A 21,970-nucleotide genomic window follows, 5' to 3' on the forward strand; every position below is an offset into this window, starting at 1 on the left:
TGGCCGCCTGATCCGGCAGCCATCAGCTCTCCGTCTCGTGGGATTTGACCGCCCGGCCGATCACAATGGTGGCGTCAGGTAGGGTAATGCTGCTCCCACATTTGACGCTTCCAAATCGAGCTCGCCCTGGCCTTCTCGCTGTTTGGGCTTCCGTTTGAGGCAGTGGGAAGCTAGGAGCGCCGGCAGCAAGAGTGGACCGGAGCACGAAGCAGGCAGCTATGCCAAATTGTCAAGCGATGCCAGGCGTACGGCTAAGGTGCCGTGGCGCACGAACAGCATAGGAAGCAGAGACTAGACGAGCTGAACCGACTTGTTTCTAGGTTAAAAAACTGTAGTTGCTGGCATTTTTTGGCAGCATGTTTGCATATGAAGGGTAAAGGAACTTTTGGTATGTACTCTCTCTTTACCAAAGAATTTCGATCAAAATCATTCACCTTTTTAAGCATTGGATGAAAACCAACAAAATAAGTTCGGCCATCTATCCTTGTTGTCAGGGTGGAAAAGTGGATGAAATGAAAAAAATTTTTTCTCTATCTGGAATATTTAATCTTCTGGTTGGAACAACTTTTTCTTGAGCTGAAAGAAAATAAAAATCTGACAAATTAATAGCAGCATTTCTCAGAAAAAAAAGCTCGCACCAATCCTCTCAGAATCATGTTGTTCTTGCAAAGCTCTAGAATATTAATATGAACTTCCAATTTTCGAAACAAACCCTTGCATAGTCGTTTTCTGTTGGTCCTCCAGATCAAACCATAATATTCAGTCCAACTCTGCAAAACTACTGCAATTTTCATATCCCCTTTTTGTGCGCAAACAGAATCTTCTTCTCCACAAAGGTTTTCTACGGCTGTTGGTGCTTGTTAATGGCGACAAAATGACACAGAAGGAAAAGGGAAGCGTGCTAAGTACCATCCATTCGTAGTGCAGGTTCCTGTAGCCACTGCCACTGCTCGTTCTGAAACACTGAAGGGAAGTGGAGAGACATGCCAAGGCGGCAGGACCCCAGCTTGATGGAATACACCGGAGCTAGGTTCAACATGCTGCCGAGTTGTCAAGAGACTGGATCATGGATGCCGGCCCTCTAGATTCAGATTCTGACGCCGGTATTGGCATAGGAGTCGATGCATGTCTCATTCACAGATCTCATAGTGTATGTCAATTTGATGGACCTTGCATCGTGACGTCCTAAATTCGGTGGTTGTAATGACAGGTTCTGCTGGTGGTCCAACTGAAGCAAAGCAAAGAATGGGGGCTACATATATTCTGAGATGCTTCTCAAGTGGCAAAGCCGACATGATGCAAAGAAACATCGGTAGGTTTCCTGAGGTCATAAATTACCAAAAAAACAAGGTCTGGATTTCTGAATCGTACTTCGAAATATTTGCGAGTCGGCAAAAGTGTGCTGAAAAATATGGAAGACCAAATATAACCAAAGGGAAATAAAGTAATAATCTCATGACAAGACTTATTATTTGTTAAGCATGTCGTTAGAGCACAGCAATTTTATTAGAAACACAAAGATAAATGTAATTAAAATAGAAGGCGGGTAGATAAGGGTTTATAGTGTGGTGGATTTTAAAGGTTCTAGGGAGCATACCGCGGAATTAATTATACCTAGTATGGTAACAAAATCTGGTACTTCCCTAATTATTGGTTTTACCTCTACCGTGCCTTCCTGGGATGGTACATCATATTAAGTTCGTATCCATCATCTTGGAATTATTGGCCTAGGTATCCCAATCATGTACAGACAGTTCATATTTAGCTCTAGGTACCCTGCCTGCATACATCACTCTTGTATTGGGACCGGAACTGGATGCTCATTTAGCATTCTGAAGGTGTGCTTTATTCGGTGCTGTATATGAGCCATGATCGACATTTTTCTGAGGACTTCCATCATCAGCATTTGATTGCACATGACATGACTTTGTGACAGGCTTCTATAAACTCGGTCCTTTGGAAGGGAGTTTTTCTTTTTCGACGATACCTGTGGAAGGGGGAAAGAAAATGATTTATATGAAATTATTGCGTTCAAAATAGGCCCAAACAAGAAATATAAATGGAAGAAACATCTTGTTCTTGTATGTGATGACTACATATATTTCTTGTTCACTTCGTTTCCCTCAAGTAAACTTGATCAAATCAAGCTATTATATAGCTTTCAGTAGCATTCACAAATGAGACTAGACTTTAATCCCAGAATCTTCTCCACACACACCTAGCTTCTTATTCCGCATAATAATATGCATCCCACCATCCCATTACATCCTACAAGTATAAAAAGGAGATCGATCCAATGCCCTATAACCTAAAATATAATTATATTATACTGCACATAAGCATAAAGTCACGATATTCTCTACAACTGTGAGCCAACAAATTGTGTGGAAACCAGGGTCTCCAATGACTAACCGGATTCATTCACGAACGGCTAGCTCCAAGGGTCGCTATACCGGGGTCAAAAGCGGAGTTGGAATGGAGCCTATCTGAATTGTATATGCATGATATGTACACACTTTTCAAGTGGCAATGATCGTGAAACACAGAGTATGCATATATAGTGCGCACGCGACTAGTAGCTAGAAACTTTGGACCTGGTGAACACTTTCGTCTATAAAACAATCACCAATTAATCAAGCCCCTACCATGCAGCACTAGAGGGGGAAAAAAAAGGCTCCAGGGAATCCTAAAAGAAACACAGCTCTAACTTGCACCAACGAAAGCATATGCCTTTTTCACATACCTCCTGCCATTTTAGTATCTTATTGTGCCAAGTTGGTATGAATGTAACAGGAATAGAACCGGCAGCTCTGTTAATCTAAAGAAAAATCGGCAGTTGGCTATATTGTTTTACAGTGACATTCCCTCTGCACAGTAGCAATATTCTGGTTTATAGCCTTATAGGCATCGAGTTTTGTTCTAACCAGGAAAATTGTGGTTTGCTTCACACGAGATCATTTATGTTATTTGACTTCACTGATTTTATTTTAGCGAGAACAATTATGATTGTATTCAATTTTTTTGAGATAGCCTCGCTTACGAGAGTACAGGTTGTACACACACCCAACACCACACTCACACACCTATGCGCAAGCTAAATCCTACACCTACACTCAAACTCACATGGCTGCCTTGAAGAGATGGTTTCGAACACCGGTTCTCAGCACGTGTCGAGGCTGCAGCAGTCCAGAAAAATTCCTGAAAAATCCCTCCGAAATCCGCTTCCGAAGGGGTTTGAACCTGAAACCTCCTGCTGAGGCCTGGTGCTACCGAGGCTTCTGGTGACCAGGAATTTAATTATTCCAGCTAGATATTCAATATTTCTTTTTCTCTTTTTTCTTCCAAAACAATAAATCTTCTGTGCAATGTTTTGATATAGCTAAATCTGGTTGTCGTGGCAGAGTGATGATGTAATTGCATCGTTATTTAGTAGCAGAACGCCTTCTTAACCAGCTGTTTTCAACTTTGAAAGATCATATACAGTTCCAATGGATCGACGAACTATTGTGCATAGATAGATACCTTAAATATTGTATCTATGGAGATAGAAAATGTGGAATATATCAGTACCATATCTAGAATAAAAAACGTGTTGTCAAAAGGCGTTAGACATTTGCTGTAACAGATGTGGCCATTGTAAGCCATATGCCAGGCCAAAGTTCGCATTTTGATTTATTCCCCTTGCCTCAAATGCAAAAAAGAAAGATCCCTAGCTATATTATTAGTTATATATGTTAGCCAACCTATATGTTCGTTACAGCATGTCTGGTCTGCATCATTACGTGTGCAAAAGCCGTTGCATAAACTTCACTAAGAAAAGGTTTTTCTGCATCCTTTGTGTCTCCACTTTTCCACAAGATGATCAGACAAATATTCTTGTTGGTTATGGAATTTGATTTGCTGATATGATGCTAGTCCATAGATTGTTACTGTTCGAGTGATACAAAGGTTCTAGTCTTCTCTGTGTACATTGCTTTGCTTCACTGCGAACATAAATTCGCTACTGTAACATGATGATTAGAAGTTCTAAAATACTCTTCCTATCCTAAATTATTAGCCATTTTTCTAAATTCATAGATTTTGTTATGCAGCTAGACATAATGTATATCTAATGTATATCTAGATGTAAAGTAGAAACTATGTATTTAAAAAACTAAAACGATTAAAAATTTGGGATAGAGGGAGTATAATCTAAGCAATCTTAAGGATAAAGCAACTCTTCGTGTGCATGTAACACCAAGCAACCTGAATTTTTTTAATAAAATTTCAAAAAATACGCAAGCTTGGCATATAGGTTTCCGAGAGCAGGTCCAAATACGGAGCAGAAAAAAAAGGAAAACAGGACAGGCTACCTACACTATAAAAACATTTACAACGCCGCGTGAGGATCACTCCAAGCTGCAAGAAAAGAACACACTTGTCGGCAGCATCAGAAGCCCCATGAATCCAGAGGGCGATGTCGGTTGCAGTTCGCTGCAGCACACTCAGCAGTGGAAGTTCAACACCATGCACTATCTACGGACTGTGTGGTTGTTGGTTGGGAGTTAAAAACAGACGTCGATGCTATTTTGCCATGTGGTTGTTTTTCTTCTCTGTTAGGCCTCGATCGCACTTGCATTGACCCAGCTTCGCTAGTACCATCTCCTCCGTGTTGGAGAGTCAAAAACAAAAAAAAAATAGTAATCTCTGTTAATGTAACCTCTCTGCAACCCAAGACGCTCCACTCTACTTCACAAGACCAGAGCCATCATCGGTGGCGCTTATCATCAGCTGCGAACTTGGGAAAGATACGGAAGATATGGAATGAGAGTGAAGTTCCTTCTCCAGCTAGCTCTCCCTTTTTCGAGGGCTTTCCGCCTAGCTAGCACTCGATATTTGAGACGAGGTCACGAGGCGATCGAGCACATACCGGCCGCGCTTGACACGCAAGTTAGGCACCCGGCCGGGGAATGTACCCCGCGGACGTCACATACGTCTCGTCGACGCACCTGCTCTGATCTCCGGCGAAAATCTCCCGTCCTTTGGGTTCCCTCGCGCGACCGGGGCCAGCCCAGACGATGGAAGACGAAAAAGGAAGAAAAGCACAGGCCGAGGGCTCGGGGACGGAGGCAGTATAGGGACCGGACTCCGGAGCAGCGACCGGACCCTCTCGGCGTCCCCGGGTCCTCCACCCCACAGCACCGATTCATTCATCAGTGAAGAAGGAAGGAAAAGAAACGCCGAGAAGAAGAAGAAGGTAGCAAAAAAAGAAAGAAAGAAAAAAGAACTAGTAAAAGGCGGCTGGCCTCGGCGGCGGCCCCGGGTCGCTCCGCAGCCGCTCGCTGCGTTCCTACCGCGCGCGCCTACCTGTCCCGCCGCGATACGCCACGAACTCGCGCATGGGCGGCACGGCACCGAATAATCTTTCCTGCTTTCCTCTCGCGCCGGCGGCTCCGATCCTCTCGCGAGTTAACCGAACCGCCACTGCCCACTGCCAGGCACAAGAGGTCTCCAAATCTTCCTCCTCTGTTTAGTCCGCAAGCAACCCACGCATCGAATGCTCGAGAACGCGCCGCGACAGTAGCTCGCCGCGCGTGTCGGCGCACCGGCATCTACCTACGTACCAGCACCACACCTCTCGGTCTCCATCGTGCACGAATAAACGATCAGTATCACTGCGTTTTCTTTTCTTTGATAATAAAAATTAGTATCTCTTAAGTGAAATCCTGGGCAGGGATATTTTTTTCGTCACTGCAAGGGCCAGCCGCCAGCCAAGCCAAGTAGCCAACGGCGGGGAGTGGGAGCAGGCGAGCATGGCGGTCGTGCGATGCGCACAGTCCCCTTGGCGCAAGTGGGGGCGCGGGCGCCGGCCCCCGGGCCACACTGCTCGAGCCTCAACTGAGACTGTTCTGATTCCATTTGCCTGCCTATAAATACCCCGGCCACCAAGCACTGCAGACGACAAGCCAGTGCAGGGACTGCAGGGCTAGCTATCTATCTAGCTCCTCCTCTGCCAACTGACTGAGTGAGAGCAGCTGCAGATAGCTAGGAGAGGCCGATTACAACTCCCTCAAGAATTACTCTGAAGTCCCAAGGTAAGTTCCTCACAAGCCTGGTGAATGAATTCATCATCCGTCTCTGAACATGCCATGCCATCCGGGCAATGCAAATAGCATGGTTGCAGTGCTCATTAGCAGAATTGTGCTTTTGGTTTTCCTTTCACACTTCCATCGCATACCTCTCGGCTGTATCTTGCACCAACAAGGACCTTCGTCCATTTCTAAGAACATGCAGCATGGAAGGCAGAAAGCCAGCACCGGGTAGTAGTCTAGTAGAGGCGAAAAGGGCGTACGCTTTCGAGAGCTGCATCCGCCTTGCCTGCTTAAACATGGAAGTGCAACTTGCCACCCATATGCTTATTAGGAGCATCGTTAGGCGAGGTGCAGCGACGAAGCACAAAAGCACTGTCCAATGTCCATGCCCTCTCCTCTCCTAACACTTTGGCTCAGGTTTCCAGTCACTGGTTAGCCAGGGAAAGCTCCCACCCTTTCCGAAAGGCAACCAACCATGGTACGCACACTCATTGACAGATCTGCACCCATGGTCTGTGTCTAGTCATGCAGGCACACCTCGCCTCCCATGTCCTGTTCACGGTCTCGCCACTCTGTTTCTCCTGCTGCGAGTCAACCAAATCTGCCGCCGTACGTGACATGATAGCAGCGAATCCGTCCTCAAGGCCTTACGATGCTGTACTTTATCTGAAACCGGATTCCCAGTCACTCACAAGTCACAGCACCAAACTAACTGAGCCGAAAAGGGGACACATCTCAGTTAGACATATCACACATTGTTTTTGCATAAAGGGGCCTGAATAGATGCTCCATCTATCAAACTATTCTGAAGAACTCTTTTTTTATGAACCAAGAACTTTTTTTTTGTTTTTGCACCTAGCGTATGTCCAGCCGCAGCTAGATATGTCCTAGCTCTTTTGCTGCCAAAAAGAAATGCGAAAGAATTAACGGGCCTAGACAGTACGTGTTCTATTTTTTAAAAAAAATTCTGTGCCAAGTGATGTACAGAAGCAGAGTTCTGAACATATATGTGTGCGCTGCATTACATGACCACAGGGATCGGAGAAGGCACTGATTTTTGAAGCCCTGGTTGGTAGCAGTGACCGAAAGGCAAGACAATGGCGTCCTCGCTGCTCCACTGCTCCGACAAGCTCCCGTTCATGGACGTGGAGGCCATCCTCCACATGAAAGAGGGGCTCGGCGAGACCAGTTACGCGCAGAACTCCTCGCTTCAGGTGAGCGATTTGCCTAGCTCACCACCGGCAGCCATTTTTTTTTCACCCATCATCTGAAGTCTGAAATTAATTTGTTGTTGCAGAAGCGGGGCATGGACACGCTGAAGAGCCTCATCACCAACGCCGCGACGGACGTGTACATCTCGCAGATGCCGGAGAGGTTCACGGTGGCCGACCTCGGCTGCTCGTCGGGCCCGAACGCGCTGTGCCTGGTGGAGGCCATCGTGGGGAGCATCGGGAGGGTGTGCGGCCGCCGGTCGTCGCAGCCGCCGCCCGAGTTCTCGGTGCTCCTCAACGACCTCCCGACCAACGACTTCAACACCATCTTCTTCAGCCTGCCGGAGTTCACCGACCGGCTGAAGGCCGCCGCCGGGTCCGACGAGTGGGGCCGGCCGATGGTGTTCCTCTCCGGCGTGCCGGGGTCCTTCTACGGGAGGCTCTTCCCCAGGAGGAGCGTGCACTTCATCTGCTCCTGCTCCAGCCTGCACTGGCTCTCCCAGGTCCCTCCCGGCCTCTTCGACGAGGCGGGCAGGCCGGTGAACAAGGGGAAGATGTACATCTCGAGCACGAGCCCCCCCGCCGTGCCGCTGGCCTACCTGAGGCAGTTCCAGCTGGACTTCGGCCTGTTCCTCAAGTCGCGCGCCGCCGAGGTCGTCCCCGGCGGCCGGATGGTGCTCGCCATGCTCGGCAGGCAGACCGAGGGCTACATCGACAGGCGGACCACCTTCCTCTGGGAGCTCCTCTCCGAGTCCTTCGCCGCGCTCGTGTCACAGGTGAGCTATCTACTAGCTCGTCGCAGTTGGCGATCGATCGGATCAGAACTTTTGATTACTGACAGAATCGTTGTGTGCAGGGGCTGGTGGAGCAGGATAAGGTGGACGCGTACAACGTGCCGTTCTACGCGCCGTCGATCGGGGAGGTGGAGGAGGAGGTGCGGCGGGAGGGGTCGTTCCGGCTGGACTGCGTGCAGACGTACGAGATCAGCCTGAGCAGCAGCGGCGACGCCAAGGAGGACGGCCGGACGGTGTCCATGGCGATCAGGGCCATCCAGGAGTCCATGCTCAGCCACCACTTCGGGCCGGACGTCGTGGACGCGCTCTTCCACAGGTACACGGAGCTCGTCACCGAGTCCATGGAGCGGGAGGAGGTCAAGAGCGTCCAGATCGGGGTCGTCCTCACGAGGTTGTGACACGGGCCGCACGAGTACGCAGGGCTTGACACACGGTTGACAGCCTATGCATTGCATTGCATGACCCTGTTCTGTTGTTGACTTGTGGTGTGGCGTGTTCAGTACCAAGTAACTGGTAGTAACAAATTTCATGTAGCTAACTGGTAGAATTGGAATTGGGAGGGTGGGAACTCAATTAACAAAGTGTATTTAAATGTCAATGGTAAATATATATATTCCTATTTGTGCTCCACATCGAGCTATTTCAAACCACGTAATCAAGTTCTTTTTTTTTTTGTAAAAAAACTGTGTTACTCCCTCGAAAAACTGATGAGACCATGCCTAAGTTGAACCTAATATCGTTCAGATTACAAATGAGCAAAATTCCGCAAGGCTACTAAGTCCTCTCCTAGAAAAATGAAGAAACCAAACTTCATGCTGAGTTCTCGCACTTAAAAAAAGGGAAGGGAATGGCTCTATGACAATCGAGTAAAAAATGCGTCAGTCAATTTTTGGCGCCAATGAATCGAGGCCAGGTAGAGTTGGCAGTTACCAAAATTTGAGTGACGGGGAGATAAACGATCAGTCGATTTTGCTCCGTAGCTAGCTATTCAAAACCACGTAGATCAAGTTCAACCTAACATCGTTCAGATTTCAAATGACCAAAATTGCGCAAGGCTATTGAATCCTCTCTTAGGAACAAAAAAAACAAAAAAAAAATCAAACTTGATGCTCAGTTCTCGCACTTAAAAGAATGGAATTCGGAGCGGCCCAAGTACGATAACTTGGATGGCCCAATAGTACCAAACGGCAGCAAAGTAGCACCGGGCCATCACCAGTGCAAGAAAAACAGCCCACGGACTTTAGGCTTCAGGATGCATTATTAGGTGTCAAAATTCAAAGAGAAAAGGAAAAAAAAAATCCAATTTCCACTCTTAAACTAGCACAATAATCTAATTTTCAACCTATATAACTATGAATGGAATTACGGATACCATCTGACTATCAAAATCGAGGCCTTTTGCCTCATTCCATGTATTTTCTAAAAAAATAAAAAAATTATAGTTAGATTTTAAAAAAATAAAACTGATTCATTTTAAAATATAAAATATATGAAATCTGTACCAGTTTTTTTAAATATAAATTATCTATTGGTGCTCTATTTGAATCATATTTATTTAAAATAATAGGCATAACTACGAGCGAACAAATACTTGAAACATGCAAAAATGAGTGCGCCGATAGATATGTTATATTTTTTAAAAAAAATCGGCACCCGTTTCTTATGTTTCTAATTTAAAATGAAATACTTATATTTTTTAATTTAAATTCGAATATTCTAATATTTATAAAATAAAAAATCACCTAAAGGACTATATTTGCCCGATTTCAACATTTAGGTGATCCTCGTTATCTTTTTTAGTTGATACTTAAAAATCAGTCTTTTATGTTAGTTCGAGGGTTTACACCGGATTTTTCCCGAATTCTAAATTTTATATTGTGTTTATCTTCTTAAATGCTGTATGTACATTTGCGCCTTTGCTCGGAGTAATAAACCCAAATAAAGATCAAAATTCACATAACCACTAGCAATTGATCTAGTAATTCTTGTGCCTCTTGATGACCTGAAGCTTGACACCATGCTTGAAGTTGACCACAATCCCAAACTGAAACTCCAGAGGCGACTCCATGCTGGGAGAGTGCCGGAACACGTAGCGCTGATAGAGGTGGATCACAGCGAGCTTGATCTCTTGAATGGCGAACTTCTGGCCGATGCAAACCCTGGGGCCGATTCCAAAGGGGATGAAGGCATACGGGTGCCGCCTCTTGTGCTCGTCGCCGGTAGGGTCGAACCGCTCCGGCCGAAACAACTCTGGGTCTGGGAAGTTGATGGGGTCCTTGGCGAGGACCCCAGGAGCCATCCACACCCATGTACCTTTTGGAAGGACGTAGCCACCGATCTCCACCCGCTCGGAGGTCTCTCGCGCCACCAATGGCGACACCATGAAGAACCTCATCGACTCCTTCACCACCTGCATACATCCATGTGTGTCAAATTCTGTGTGTGGATCGTTAATTATAGGTATGAACAAAGCCTTCCTTATGCAATGGCGTGCGCGTTCGTGCCTGATCGAGGTATGGGAACTTGGTCTGAAGATCCTCTGCCGTGGGGACGCGGTCGCGAGGGCCGAACGCGTCGATCTCCCTGACCAGCTTGTCCTCCACCTCCGGGTGCTCGGCGACGAGGTAGACCACCGACGACAGCGTGAACGCCGTCGTCGCCGACCCAGCGAGGAGGTGCTCGTAGGTCAACGCGCTCAGGTAGTCCGGCGAGAGCAGCTCCCGCGTGGACGCGTCGCCCTCCCTCGCCGCGAGCAGAACGGACAGGAAGTCCTTGTGCGGCTGCGACGCCGGCGCGCGCTCCCTCGCCGCCACGCGGGCGGCGACGATGCCGTCCATCATCCTGCGGAGCTCGCCGTTCACGCGGGTGATCTCCCGGTCGGCGGAGCCGGGGACCCTCAGGAGCGCCTGCCGCAACGGCTTCTGCAGGAAGGGCACGAACGTGCCGACGATGGTGGAGAGCGACCCCGACAGGTCCATCTTGAGCGACGTGGTCGAGTGGATGTGCATGTCTATGAACTCCGACGACGCCTTCGCCGCAGCTCCGCCGCCGTCGACTCCCTCCGTATCGTCGCCAGGCGCCGCCAGCTTTCTCGACAGGCCGAAGTCCGCGTCGAACGCCGCCTGCCCGATGACGTCGGTGGCGAGGCTCACCGCCAAGTCGGAGAAGACGACCTCCTCGCCGTCGTCGAGGTTCGTCGCCGCGCGCTGGATGCACGACTCCATGGCCGGGATCAGCCCCGCGAGGTGCGACTGCTGGTAGATGGAGACGATGATGTTCCGCATCGCCGACCACCTCGAATCCCTGCAGATATCAGTGAGTGCAATATTCTCGGAGATGGATGTGTTTCCCTCTAACTGATTTTGGCAAGAAGCTAGCTCGGTACAGTACCTTGTAGCGAAGAGTCCTTTGAGATGGATCGGAGAATTAGCGATGGGCGAAGGCAAGCTTCGATTGGGGATGCTCTTGAACTTCTTGATGCCCACCTCCTTGCAAAGCTCTGCATCGGCCACGATGATCAACGGCTGCCTTCCCACGTGAAACCTGCGGCAGGAAGATCGAAGCAAAACCATTTGATAACATCACTTACTATAAATCTTCAAAATTAGCACCTCGATGGAAGAAGAATATGGCTTTTACTACATCACTTCTACAATTCTACATCCCACAGAATTAGCACTCTGAACTTCTGAAATGCAGCGACGACAGGGGATGGATGGATCACCTGAAGACAGGGCCGTGCTTCTTGGCCAGCGCGGCGAAGACGCCCGGGCCGTGCTTGGCCAGCAGGTGGAGGTGCCCGACGAGCGGCAGCGGCACGGGCCCCGGCACGTGCCGCACCTTCCAGTAGGGCTCGTACAAGTACACCACCACCACGAATCCCACGGCCATGGCCAGGAAGCTGAAGGTCCACTCCTCCATCGCACCCATCTCCATCTTCTCGATCGATTCTCTCTGCTTTGTCTCCCAGCTGCGTGCAGCGTATCCGAGTTACGCCCTTGCTCGCTCTCACCTAGCGGATTTATATTTCTTGTTATATATAAGAGTCGGCCGGCCGGCAATCACTCGCCCCCACACACAGATGCAAGAGTTGCAGGTGATTCTTGGAAGAGGAAGGAGATGATGCGTCCAAGTGGAACCTAGCAGCATCGGCCCCTATATTACTAGCTATGTGCACCACTCGTCGTTGATTGGAGTTTCTCAAGTCAAGTCTTGGATCATGGCATCGATGACGATGGGTCTGCCCATTATATATTGTCGGTGGGGACTTGCATAATAACAAACCGGAAAAAAATAGCGCACTTGTGCATAAAAAACATATTCTAACAACCGGCGGATTGGGAGTAGTTAATAGCAGTCCCACTGTGGAATCAAAAAGTGAGTAGCACTAGCATATACTCTTGTTCTTATAATCCATATCTAAAAAAAACTCTTATTCTTAATAACCTTTGACTGAATGGTATTGCCTTCTAAATAAATAGTGGACCTAAAATATAGTGCTGACACTGAGAGAATGCTGGGCCCATGGTGATGTCCCAGCTGGATGTCATTTGCTTGCCTGCACTACGCGCCAAGAAGCAAGAGTCAATACCAAGATACTTCTAGTTTCAAACGGTGGACCAAATCATGTAGCAATTGAGACATTACAGCTTGTTATATTTTTCCACCCTTGGTTACAAGCCCATGAAAAATACTGGTCAACAGCAGTAGCTCTATGCAGTAGCCATGGCGCGCTCCACGGGCAAGCTTCAGAATCACGTTTAGGGGCTTGGCACAGAGAATGTATGATGATGATCTTGACTATTTTCACCCAATTTTATAAATTTAGCTAAAGATGGGATGGACACGATGATGCATCCCCCCATAATTGCAAATTTTAACTTAATTAAGAAGATAAATATTATTGTAGAGTAAAGAACCATATACTCTGATAAGCTAAGCATATGAAAATGCCATTTTTCATAGACGGTTCCTTATGTGAACCGGCTCTAGATATTGCTCTATTTTAGAGGCGGTTGCTGTAAGCAACCACATGTAAAAACATGTTTCTAGAGGTGGCTCAATGCTGCACGGAGCTTCACCAACTTCTCATGCGGGCGGCCATATATATGAGCCATCTGTGGAAAATTAAACGTAGTGCTGTAGAGCACACAAAGGGACCCCTTTTTGATTACATAGTGACCTCGGAATTCATCTTTTATCAACACATCTCTAGCAGAGCAGCTAGCGGTTGCGCAAGGTCTTCCTGTCGATGACTTGAAGCTTGACACCATGCTTGAAGTTGACCACGATGGAAAACTGGAACTGAAGCGGGAACTCCATCCGGGGCGAGTGCCTGAACACGTATCGACGGTAGAGGTGGATGATGACGAGCTTCAGCTGCTGCACGGAGAACTTCTGGCCGATGCACGCCCGGGGGCCGATGCCGAACGGGATGAACGCGTAGGGGTGCCTTCGCTTGCACTCCTCGCTCTCCGGGTCGAACCGCTCAGGTCGGAAGACGTCCGGGTCCGGAAACTGCTTGGGATCTTTGGCTAGCACACCCGGCGCCAGCCACAACCATGTGCCCTTGGGCAGGAGATAACCCCCGATCTCGACATCTTCGGATGCTTCCCGTGCAATAAGAGGGGACACTGTGAAGAATCTCATCGTTTCCTTCAAAACCTATAGATAATAACCAACTCTCAGTATAATAATCAACAAATTAAAGGCCAAATTAATAGCCCAAGATGTTTTTAGCTTGATATATCTGGATAAAAGAAAGAAGGCAGAGTAAGAACTAACCTGGTCCACGTACGGGAATTTGGTCTGGAGCTCCTCAGCGCTGGGTACCACGTCGTCAGGCCCAAAGGCGTCGATCTCCCGAAGCAGCTTCTCCTCCACCTCCGGGTGCATGGCCACCAGGTAAACCAGGCTCGACAGCGTGAACGACATGGTGACTGAGCCAGCGAGCAGGTGCTCGTACGTGAGCGCGCTGACGTAGTCCGGCGTGAAGAGCTTCTTCATGGCCTCCGTGCTCTCCCTCGCGTTGAGCAGCACGGACAGGAAGTTCTTCTCCCCCCTGTCCGCCTGCGCCGCCCGCTCCGCCACGATGCCATCCAGCAGGCCGCTCATGGCCATGTTGGTTTCCTCCATCCGCCGGTCGGCGGAGCCCGGCACGCGCATCAGCAGCTGCCGCGCGGGCTCCTGGAGGAACGGGACGAACTGGCCGAGCACGATGGAGAGGGAGCCTGACAGGTCCATCTTGAGGGACGTCGTGGCGTAGAAGTGCTTCCGGATGAAGTCCGTGGCCGCGGTGCTGCCGACGCTCCCGTCATCGGCCGGCGTCGTCGTCGTCGCGCCTTTGGTGAGGCCGAAGTCGACGCCGAAGGCGACCTGGCCGATGGTGTCGCTGAAGAGCTTCAAGGTGAGGTCGGAGAAAGTGATCTCCTCGCCATGGCGGAGGAGGTTCCCGGCCCGCTCCACGTAAGGTTGGATGACGGGGATGAGGCTCGCCAGATGCGACGGCTGGTAGATGGAGACGATGACGTTCCGCATGGATTGCCATCTCGAATCCCTGGTGCGTTTAGATAAACTCAAACCGGCCATTTACTTTCGGATTCTGAATTGAATGTATATATAGAAGTCATTTTAAACTTCCATTTAACCTCGTGAAGAAGAGGCCTTTGTGGTGAACAGGCGAGCTCTGAATCGGGGTCGGCATGCTTCTATTGGGGATGCTCTTGAATTTCTTGATGCCCACCTCCCTGCACAGATCTGGGTCTGCCACCATCACAAGTGGCTGCCTCCCTAAGTGAAACCTGCAATAAGATTACGGGCACACTGCATACGTAAAGTGAGCTGGAAAAAAAAAAGTCCAGACAAGACATCTCACTCTACGGTTATTCAGACAGTTGGCCGGTTCGAGAGGGGATAGCTAGCTCGATCGATCGGATCATTCACCTGTAGATGGGCCCGTATCTCTTTGCAAGCACGCCGAACACCGCGGGGCCGTGCCTGGCGAGCAGCGGCAGGTGGCCGATGAGGGGGAGCGCGAGAGGCCCGGGGACCCGGCGCACGCGCCATGACGGCCCGTAGAAGTACACCGTGAAGGCGCCGACTGCCAAGGCCGCGACGGTGCAGAGAATCGCCGGTAATGGCGGCAAGGACTCCACCAGCTGACTACTCATGGTGCGGAGAACTCTCTCGCATTGACCAGGCTAGCTAGGAGTGAGGGGACTTGTTATATACATATATATACAGACGCTGCCGATGCCTGGTGGTTCGCCGTGCGCATCCTCGGTGCTGTCCGGTTTGTCGTCTAATTTTGCTTTGTATTTTTCGCGCGTCAGGGGTAGAAATATTGCTGTGAGCTCATGGGGTGACTTGTGAGTGCCGAACACGAGACTGCTGGGACGGAGACAGGTGGTGGTGTTTGTCTCGAGCAAGCCCTTGGTTTCCAAGGAATCCTGAGCAAAGCTACCGTCCAGGGTTCCTAGAGCAGCATCTTTGTCCCCGAGTTCCGTGAGATGCGGCACTGTATTGCGGCGGAAGATGCTTCAGGTTAGGTGTCTTGTTGTCGACTACAACACACCAACTCCTGTAGTTACTCAATCGTTGGCTCTGAAATGTGTAGACTGAAATTTCGGTTCAGTGTGGGGTCTGGCCGCGCCTCCGGCATTACTTGGGTCAGGTAGGTCAAATCGTCCTCATCATTTTCACTCCAACGTACGTACTGCTGGGGCAAATACGAACATACCTAGCACTTACATAATTTAGCAATTTTAAGAGCTATACGTATTAAAAACTTTTAAGTAAATTCAGGGCCCATTGTAAGTCAAAATTGCTGATCATTATTACACTATATCTTATCTATTCCTTTCCACACAATATAATATAGATTCTCTGTAATATTTATATCTTTTTATTATACTTCAGTTACTAATCACTTTCTATACCTTTTTCCCTTTTCGTTACATTTATATTTCCCCCCTTCACATCCCACCTTCGTACACGTTCGAGTGTGTTTACCTAAAATCTTAGTTTAAGCTATGTCGGTGTTAAAAAATAAGCATCAAAGTAGTCTCATCCTTTCACGTACAACCACTCATCCTAGTGGTTCCCACACAGGCCCTCATCGTAAATAGTTGACACCATGACTGTCCACGACCTCAATTTACGATGTTTAGATGTAAACATGTCGATCATCTATGGAATCATTCATTCCTCCCTCACTAGTCTCTCGTCTCATTTTACACTCAACAATTTATATGTCATGGTTTCATGAATTTATATTTTTGCTTTCCAGTTTCATTTTTCACCTTCTTAATTTGCAACAATTGTTTTCCCAATCCCATCTTCTTATTTTACCTTTTATTCTAGAAACTACTTGGATTTTTATTATGGCGCTATTAAACTTCCTTTAGGATAGATTATTGGGTTGGGGGGGGGGGGGGGTTAAAAACTTGCATACACCCCTCATTACACAACAGTAGACAACAGGTTTAAATTTAAATGATACTCCCTTCGTCCTATGAAAAGTGCAATCCCACATTTAAAAAAATACCACAAAGAGTGCAATCCTAAAAATTGGATCTCAACTATCTGCCTAATTAAGTGGTAAGATTTGATTTGCATGCCCAAACTAACTGCATGTGGTCAACAAGTGAGGGTATGAGAGTATTTTCACGCCACCACTAATCTGTCCGAAAAAAATTAGGATTGCACTCTTTATGGGATGGAGGGATTAGGTTACAAGGAAATTAACATAAATGGAGATATCCAAAGTGTTCAAGGATACAAGCAACCTCAACTGGTGCTAAATCACATTGCTATCAAATTACTTGGACGGCTAGCACAAATTGCTTTGGCGCCAAATTGCGTATATTCGTCTCAACCAGTAGTTTTATAATAGTACTTATATAAGCGCAAAGGTTAATAGTTAGCAAAAGTTGTATTTTGGCATTGGACCATGTCGCTATCATTTTTCCTCGGATACGCAGAAGAGCTGTATATCTTTATATTATTGAAGAAAAAATTGCTCGGTTATGCAACAAGATACATTTGAGTGATCACCACCTCTTGCTTCGAGTGTCGTTATCATTCTCATATGTCTAAGCTCAACGCATAAAAGTAATTGATAATCAAGTTTGAAATGGTTGACTGCACCACAGAAGAAAGCGACACTGCTTTACTAGAGAGAGTACAAACATAAACACATATAAATGCATGCATATGATTTACACACAAATACGTACTAATTACTTGACCATCATGGTGCTAGTAGTTAGGCCGCAGCGACTCTTTTAAAACTCACCATTACTTTCCCTTTGGGCTCCGGCACTAGCTTGCTCCAATTCGTCTTTGGGAAAGGAGTTACCAACTTGAGCTCAAAATTTCTCAGCAAATGGCTCCATATCACCTTAATTTGCATATAGGCATAAGCCTCACCAACACATCTATGCCTTCCACCGCCAAAGGACGTGTATGAGAACGTACCACCAACTCTGTCCTCCTCCCTTCCCAGACTAAAACGGTCAGGGTCATACGCATCAGGGTCCTTGTAAATGTGAGGTAGGCTGTTGTTATAGAGTACTGGACTTGCTATGGTATGGCCTCTTGGAATCTCATACTCGTTGCCTTCTCTGGTCTGTACAGTAAAGTTCTTGTGCACCTTGCGAAGATTTATTGGTTGTACAGGGTGCATCCGTAGTGTTTCCTTGATGCAGCAATGGAGGGTGTTCATCTCTTGCAAGACGTTGTAGTCTATATGGTTCCCATACTTTCTGATGATCTTCTTTTGCTCTTCCACCACAGCTGTCAGACAACTTTCGTGGCTGAGCAGGTAAGCTCCAGTCCATGTGCTGGTGACGGAACTTGTGTGGTTTCCACCAAAGAGCAGCATTATGATAAGCCCGGTGACCTCTTCTTCAGTTGTGCTACGGCCATCCTTGTACTTTGAATCTATCAAGTTCTGCAGCACGTCCCTTTCGACCTGATCGGAGGCTGCCTTGCGGGACCTCACAATATCGATGAGTATTTTTGAGAGCTTGATGCGTGCTCTGTCACGCCTACGGTTCACTGGAGATGGGGCGTATGGGAACAGTACACTAGTTAGGTGCATCCCATTGTAGAGCTCACGAAATAGCATATAGACCTCGCCGAACATCTTCTCTCGAACCTCCTTCCCGAGGAGGCACCGGCTTGAGACTAGCATGATTAATTTCTCAAACTCATGTTTTAAGTCAACTACACCATGCTCTCCCCATTTTGAAAAGTAGTCCTGTAGAAAATGCATGATCACACTTTAGGTTTAATGCATCTTGCACGAGACATGTGCATGCATTTGATGGACATAAAAAAGGAGCTGTTAATGAGCAGAAAAATAACTTGATTGATTTTCTGTATATTTCTCAAACACGGCTGCTTCAATACATTTTTGTGTTAATACAATACTCATCGCCCATTGGAAGAGGTCGAAGAGTAGTGATTTTCTAATACCAGGAAAGTCCCTTCCAACTGTTTGAAAAGGCAAAATCGAAGGTTCGGTTTTTCTATCTATAAGGAGATATATAGGTACCTAGCTAGCACTAGTCTGAAAGTTCGGTGGATTAATAATGGTATTATTTGTTTCTTTTTTTGCACTTTGTCAGTAATGTAATACGGAATCAGCACTTTTCACTCCAATGTGCTTCATATTTCCCTGACGTTTTGCTTTTTTTTTTTTAATTTGCATCCATCTGCAGTCTCACGATATCTTGTCAACTAGGACACCTCACGCCTCCATGTTATGGTTTCTTTCCTCGGTCTGAGTAACCAGCCATCACTCCATTGTCCCATAGTAATTAAGCATGGTATAGTGCATTCGGTAGTCAGGATTTAATTGATACCATGATTCACTTACCTAGGAGCTGAGGGTAGGATACTATTATATTCTGGTAGTATTACATCCAACAGACTGCCATAATAGTAGCAAAATTGGTTCAACTCAATTCTATAGCCTACCTGCAGTAGCTAGCCCTTTTATTAAGTTCATTATTACGATAAAAAATATAGGAACAATGATTTGATAGTTACCTCCACTTCTTTAACCATGGGATCAACGTTGCTCCTCCGCTTTGACAGTTTTAGTGCCTCATTATAGAAGTGCATCTGCTCAGTTCGGGTGGGGATATCTGCACCATAGCCAACCTCTTTGCCAAAAATGGGCACCAGGAACTCGAATGTATTACCATGACTAATCTCTGATTCCAGTCCTTGGTAAAAATGACCTGAGGCCTCTGGCCCGACAAGGAATGTTACCTTAAGTCCAAAGAAACTTACTGTGAACACGCTCCCAAGTTTTTTATGTTGATCATGGATCATAGCTTGTGGGCCCTTCGTAAGTAAAAGTTTTATGAGAGAACCACTATTCACCAGAGGTGGACGTGGCCTATTGCATATTGGATCAAACGTGGTTCTTCCTATTGCAATCTTGGCGGTTACTGCAATAATGAACACAAGAGCTATTGCGAACCACACTACACTATTTGTCAGATCCATGCTACTATATTCAATCAGTAGCGATGGAACCAGCCAGAAGCAGCTTAATACTGCAAAAAAAAAAAATGAAGATGAGTTTGAGACCCTTGGAAAAAAAAGCAAACAACCATAGTTATGTGACTGAACAAAAAGAACATGGGGATAGTTAGATTAATTATTGGATTATGTGAAACTTGAAGCCGATAATAGATGATACCAAAACATAACAAGACAGCAAAGTGCTGTCAATAGTTAGACTAACTGGATGATAGGGAATACTTCAAGAATTACAAAAACGTGTACTGATCTTAACCAATTATTGTTACATCGAAGGCAATAAATATAAAATGTTTAACACTATAGCTCATGTAGCCTACCACTTCTATAGCTGATATCTACTGCAACATGTTTATACATAATGAGATTTATACTGTTAACTTAGACATATATTTATGGCCATTTGATAGTAGTCGAACAGCACCAAATTTTTACATGATGTGTTTCTGCTTCCTTTTTGACACAACTATAGTGTAGTAAAGATGGGCTGAATCGAGATTTAAGACACCACACTAATTTTTGAAGTTAGAAAACTCATAAAAGGAAAATCTTATAGATCCTACCAGTACAAAGAAAAAGGATGATTTGCAGGTCCATTTTAAACTACTAGCGAAATCAAAATGGTCTGTAAATTAATAATGACTAGAGCTAATATACATTGTTGTATATAAAATATATATGAATGCAGTTTTAGTCATGAAAATTAGAGATTTATAGTGGTACGTTGTATAGAAATATTTCCAAATTGACCTATGCAGGTGCAACGCTATTTTAACTACTGGTATAGAAGGACATGGTGCACGTACCGATGTAGTCGAGCGGCTATATCCACTAGCTCACAGCTGACCCTATTTCCTCCAGCCTACCTCGGAGTCTTGCAAGATGCAATGCGTCTTGGCCATGTATGGAGGCCGGTATTTGTAATAAGCACGCAGCCAGGCGAGAAAGAAGTGCATACGTGTACACTCTTGACGTTTGAACCCACTAATATAATGCATCAATCATGTTCGAGGGAAATATTAGGTGAAGGTGCAAACAAACAAACTTCAGCATTAGATTAAGAAAACTTCAGCCCTGAGGTCTCGATCCAACATCCTACATTCATAGCATGTGAATTCACAAACTTGTCCTTACTTCCTTTGAGTGGTTGGTTGCTAGAGTTACAAATGTACAACTGAACGAGCAACAAGATATATTTCCATGGTTGCTACATGTTCATAGGCATGAAAAATTCACAGTCCTAACTAACTAACGGAAAAACTAAACAGGGACATAAAGGGACTAGTTTGTGAATCTGCATGCTATGGTTGTAGGATGTTGGATCGAGACCTCAAGGCTGTAGAGATCTCTACGTGTAGAAATTAAAACTTCCTTCAATTATTGAAGTCTGTATGGTATTTACATAATGAAGTTATCCTACCAAAGATAATTTAGCTAAAATATTGTTGAAAAGGCAATATGAAATATTATTTCTATAATTATTAGAATGATTCGACACAACATCTATTTTTATTTTTGTCAGTAGCCTAAATTCATTTGAAAAATGGTAAAAGTTGTTTTTTTCACATATGTTTGCGAATTGGTTAAACGAGATCAATAAAAAAGTAGCAGATTTTGGTTGAGGCAAGTGCTTTGTGCTGCACAATTTGGCTAAGTTGTTACGATGAGCTTTTTGACATGACACCGGTTAAATCTCCGGGTATATGGATTAGCTTCGGGTCATTGCAGCAAATGGAGGAGGAGCATCATCACACATCAAAATGGCATGTCAATGTTTTGTGGCCACAGTAATAGACTTTTTTTTCCAAGCATACGGAAGTTTAGTAACAAGATATGTATTTGAAGTCATTTTATTCATGCCTTAGATATTACAAGATGTCTTTTTTTTTTGTTCCATGTGTGCTCACCTCACTTTTGAGGTTGTAGTATATTTTTGCATCCTTAGTTTATGCAGCAACTGAATTGATGTCTATTTCTTTACTAAAAGGAGCTTGTGGATTCACATTATCTACTTATTCAATTTTACACAAATCCCTGTACAGATGAAATTTTTTGATGAACCGGTTCCATATAGCTAGGTCCTCCAGAGTTCTTATGTGTTTTCATCAATCTGAGGGCATGTCTGTAGCTCTCTGCCGGGATCAAAGAATACCAACTGCAGAAGGCTTGAGGAACATGGGCGTGGAGTGCGGGAACGGGCCGCCATGTTAGGTTAATCGATATCCTTTTTTTGTCTGTATATGGGTTGGCACTTTACTGATTTGATTCCAGGTAGGTGTACTTGCATAATTGAAGGTGGCTTCTGATGTCATTCATCATGCTTACAAGATTGTACTTC

At 46.1% G+C, this 21,970-nt stretch overlaps 4 protein-coding genes across 5 annotated transcripts; 1 reads left to right on the plus strand and 3 right to left on the minus strand.

The window, feature by feature from the left end:
• The first annotated feature begins 5,947 nt into the window (after window positions 1-5,947).
• LOC112894482 (salicylate carboxymethyltransferase-like) lies at window positions 5,948-8,706 on the plus strand. 2 transcript variants are annotated; one of them, XM_025962210.1, is made up of 4 exons: window positions 5,948-6,074; window positions 7,107-7,285; window positions 7,369-8,058; window positions 8,139-8,706. In XM_025962210.1, exons 2-4 carry the CDS (start codon window positions 7,169-7,171, stop codon window positions 8,472-8,474), a joined length of 1,143 nt encoding a protein of 380 aa, XP_025817995.1. In that variant the 5' UTR covers window positions 5,948-6,074; window positions 7,107-7,168; the 3' UTR covers window positions 8,475-8,706. The 2 variants fall into 2 exon arrangements, with proteins under 2 accessions (XP_025817995.1, XP_025817996.1); XM_025962211.1 differs by having other exon boundaries at window positions 5,960-6,074; window positions 7,151-7,285.
• A 1,230-nt stretch (window positions 8,707-9,936) lies between these two features.
• On the minus strand, window positions 9,937-12,173 carry LOC112894722 (cytochrome P450 711A1-like). The gene is made up of 4 exons (XM_025962518.1): window positions 11,801-12,173; window positions 11,467-11,619; window positions 10,581-11,379; window positions 9,937-10,486 (listed from the first exon to the last, which is right to left on the minus strand). Exons 1-4 carry the CDS (start codon window positions 12,010-12,012, stop codon window positions 10,052-10,054), a joined length of 1,599 nt encoding a protein of 532 aa, XP_025818303.1. The 5' UTR covers window positions 12,013-12,173; the 3' UTR covers window positions 9,937-10,051.
• An 834-nt stretch (window positions 12,174-13,007) lies between these two features.
• On the minus strand, window positions 13,008-15,254 carry LOC112894838 (cytochrome P450 711A1-like). The gene is made up of 4 exons (XM_025962665.1): window positions 15,019-15,254; window positions 14,724-14,876; window positions 13,861-14,632; window positions 13,008-13,740 (listed from the first exon to the last, which is right to left on the minus strand). The coding sequence occupies exons 1-4, from the start codon at window positions 15,243-15,245 to the stop codon at window positions 13,300-13,302; spliced, it is 1,593 nt and encodes a 530-aa protein (XP_025818450.1). The 5' UTR covers window positions 15,246-15,254; the 3' UTR covers window positions 13,008-13,299.
• A 1,873-nt stretch (window positions 15,255-17,127) lies between these two features.
• On the minus strand, window positions 17,128-19,625 carry LOC112895459 (obtusifoliol 14-alpha demethylase-like). Its single transcript, XM_025963409.1, has 2 exons — window positions 19,132-19,625; window positions 17,128-18,337 (listed from the first exon to the last, which is right to left on the minus strand). Exons 1-2 carry the CDS (start codon window positions 19,594-19,596, stop codon window positions 17,342-17,344), a joined length of 1,461 nt encoding a protein of 486 aa, XP_025819194.1. The 5' UTR covers window positions 19,597-19,625; the 3' UTR covers window positions 17,128-17,341.
• Window positions 19,626-21,970: the final 2,345 nt, after the last annotated feature.

The sequence above is a fragment of the Panicum hallii genome, chromosome 5 (assembly GCF_002211085.1).
Source record: "Panicum hallii strain FIL2 chromosome 5, PHallii_v3.1, whole genome shotgun sequence".
Classification (NCBI taxonomy): Eukaryota; Viridiplantae; Streptophyta; class Magnoliopsida; order Poales; family Poaceae; genus Panicum; species Panicum hallii.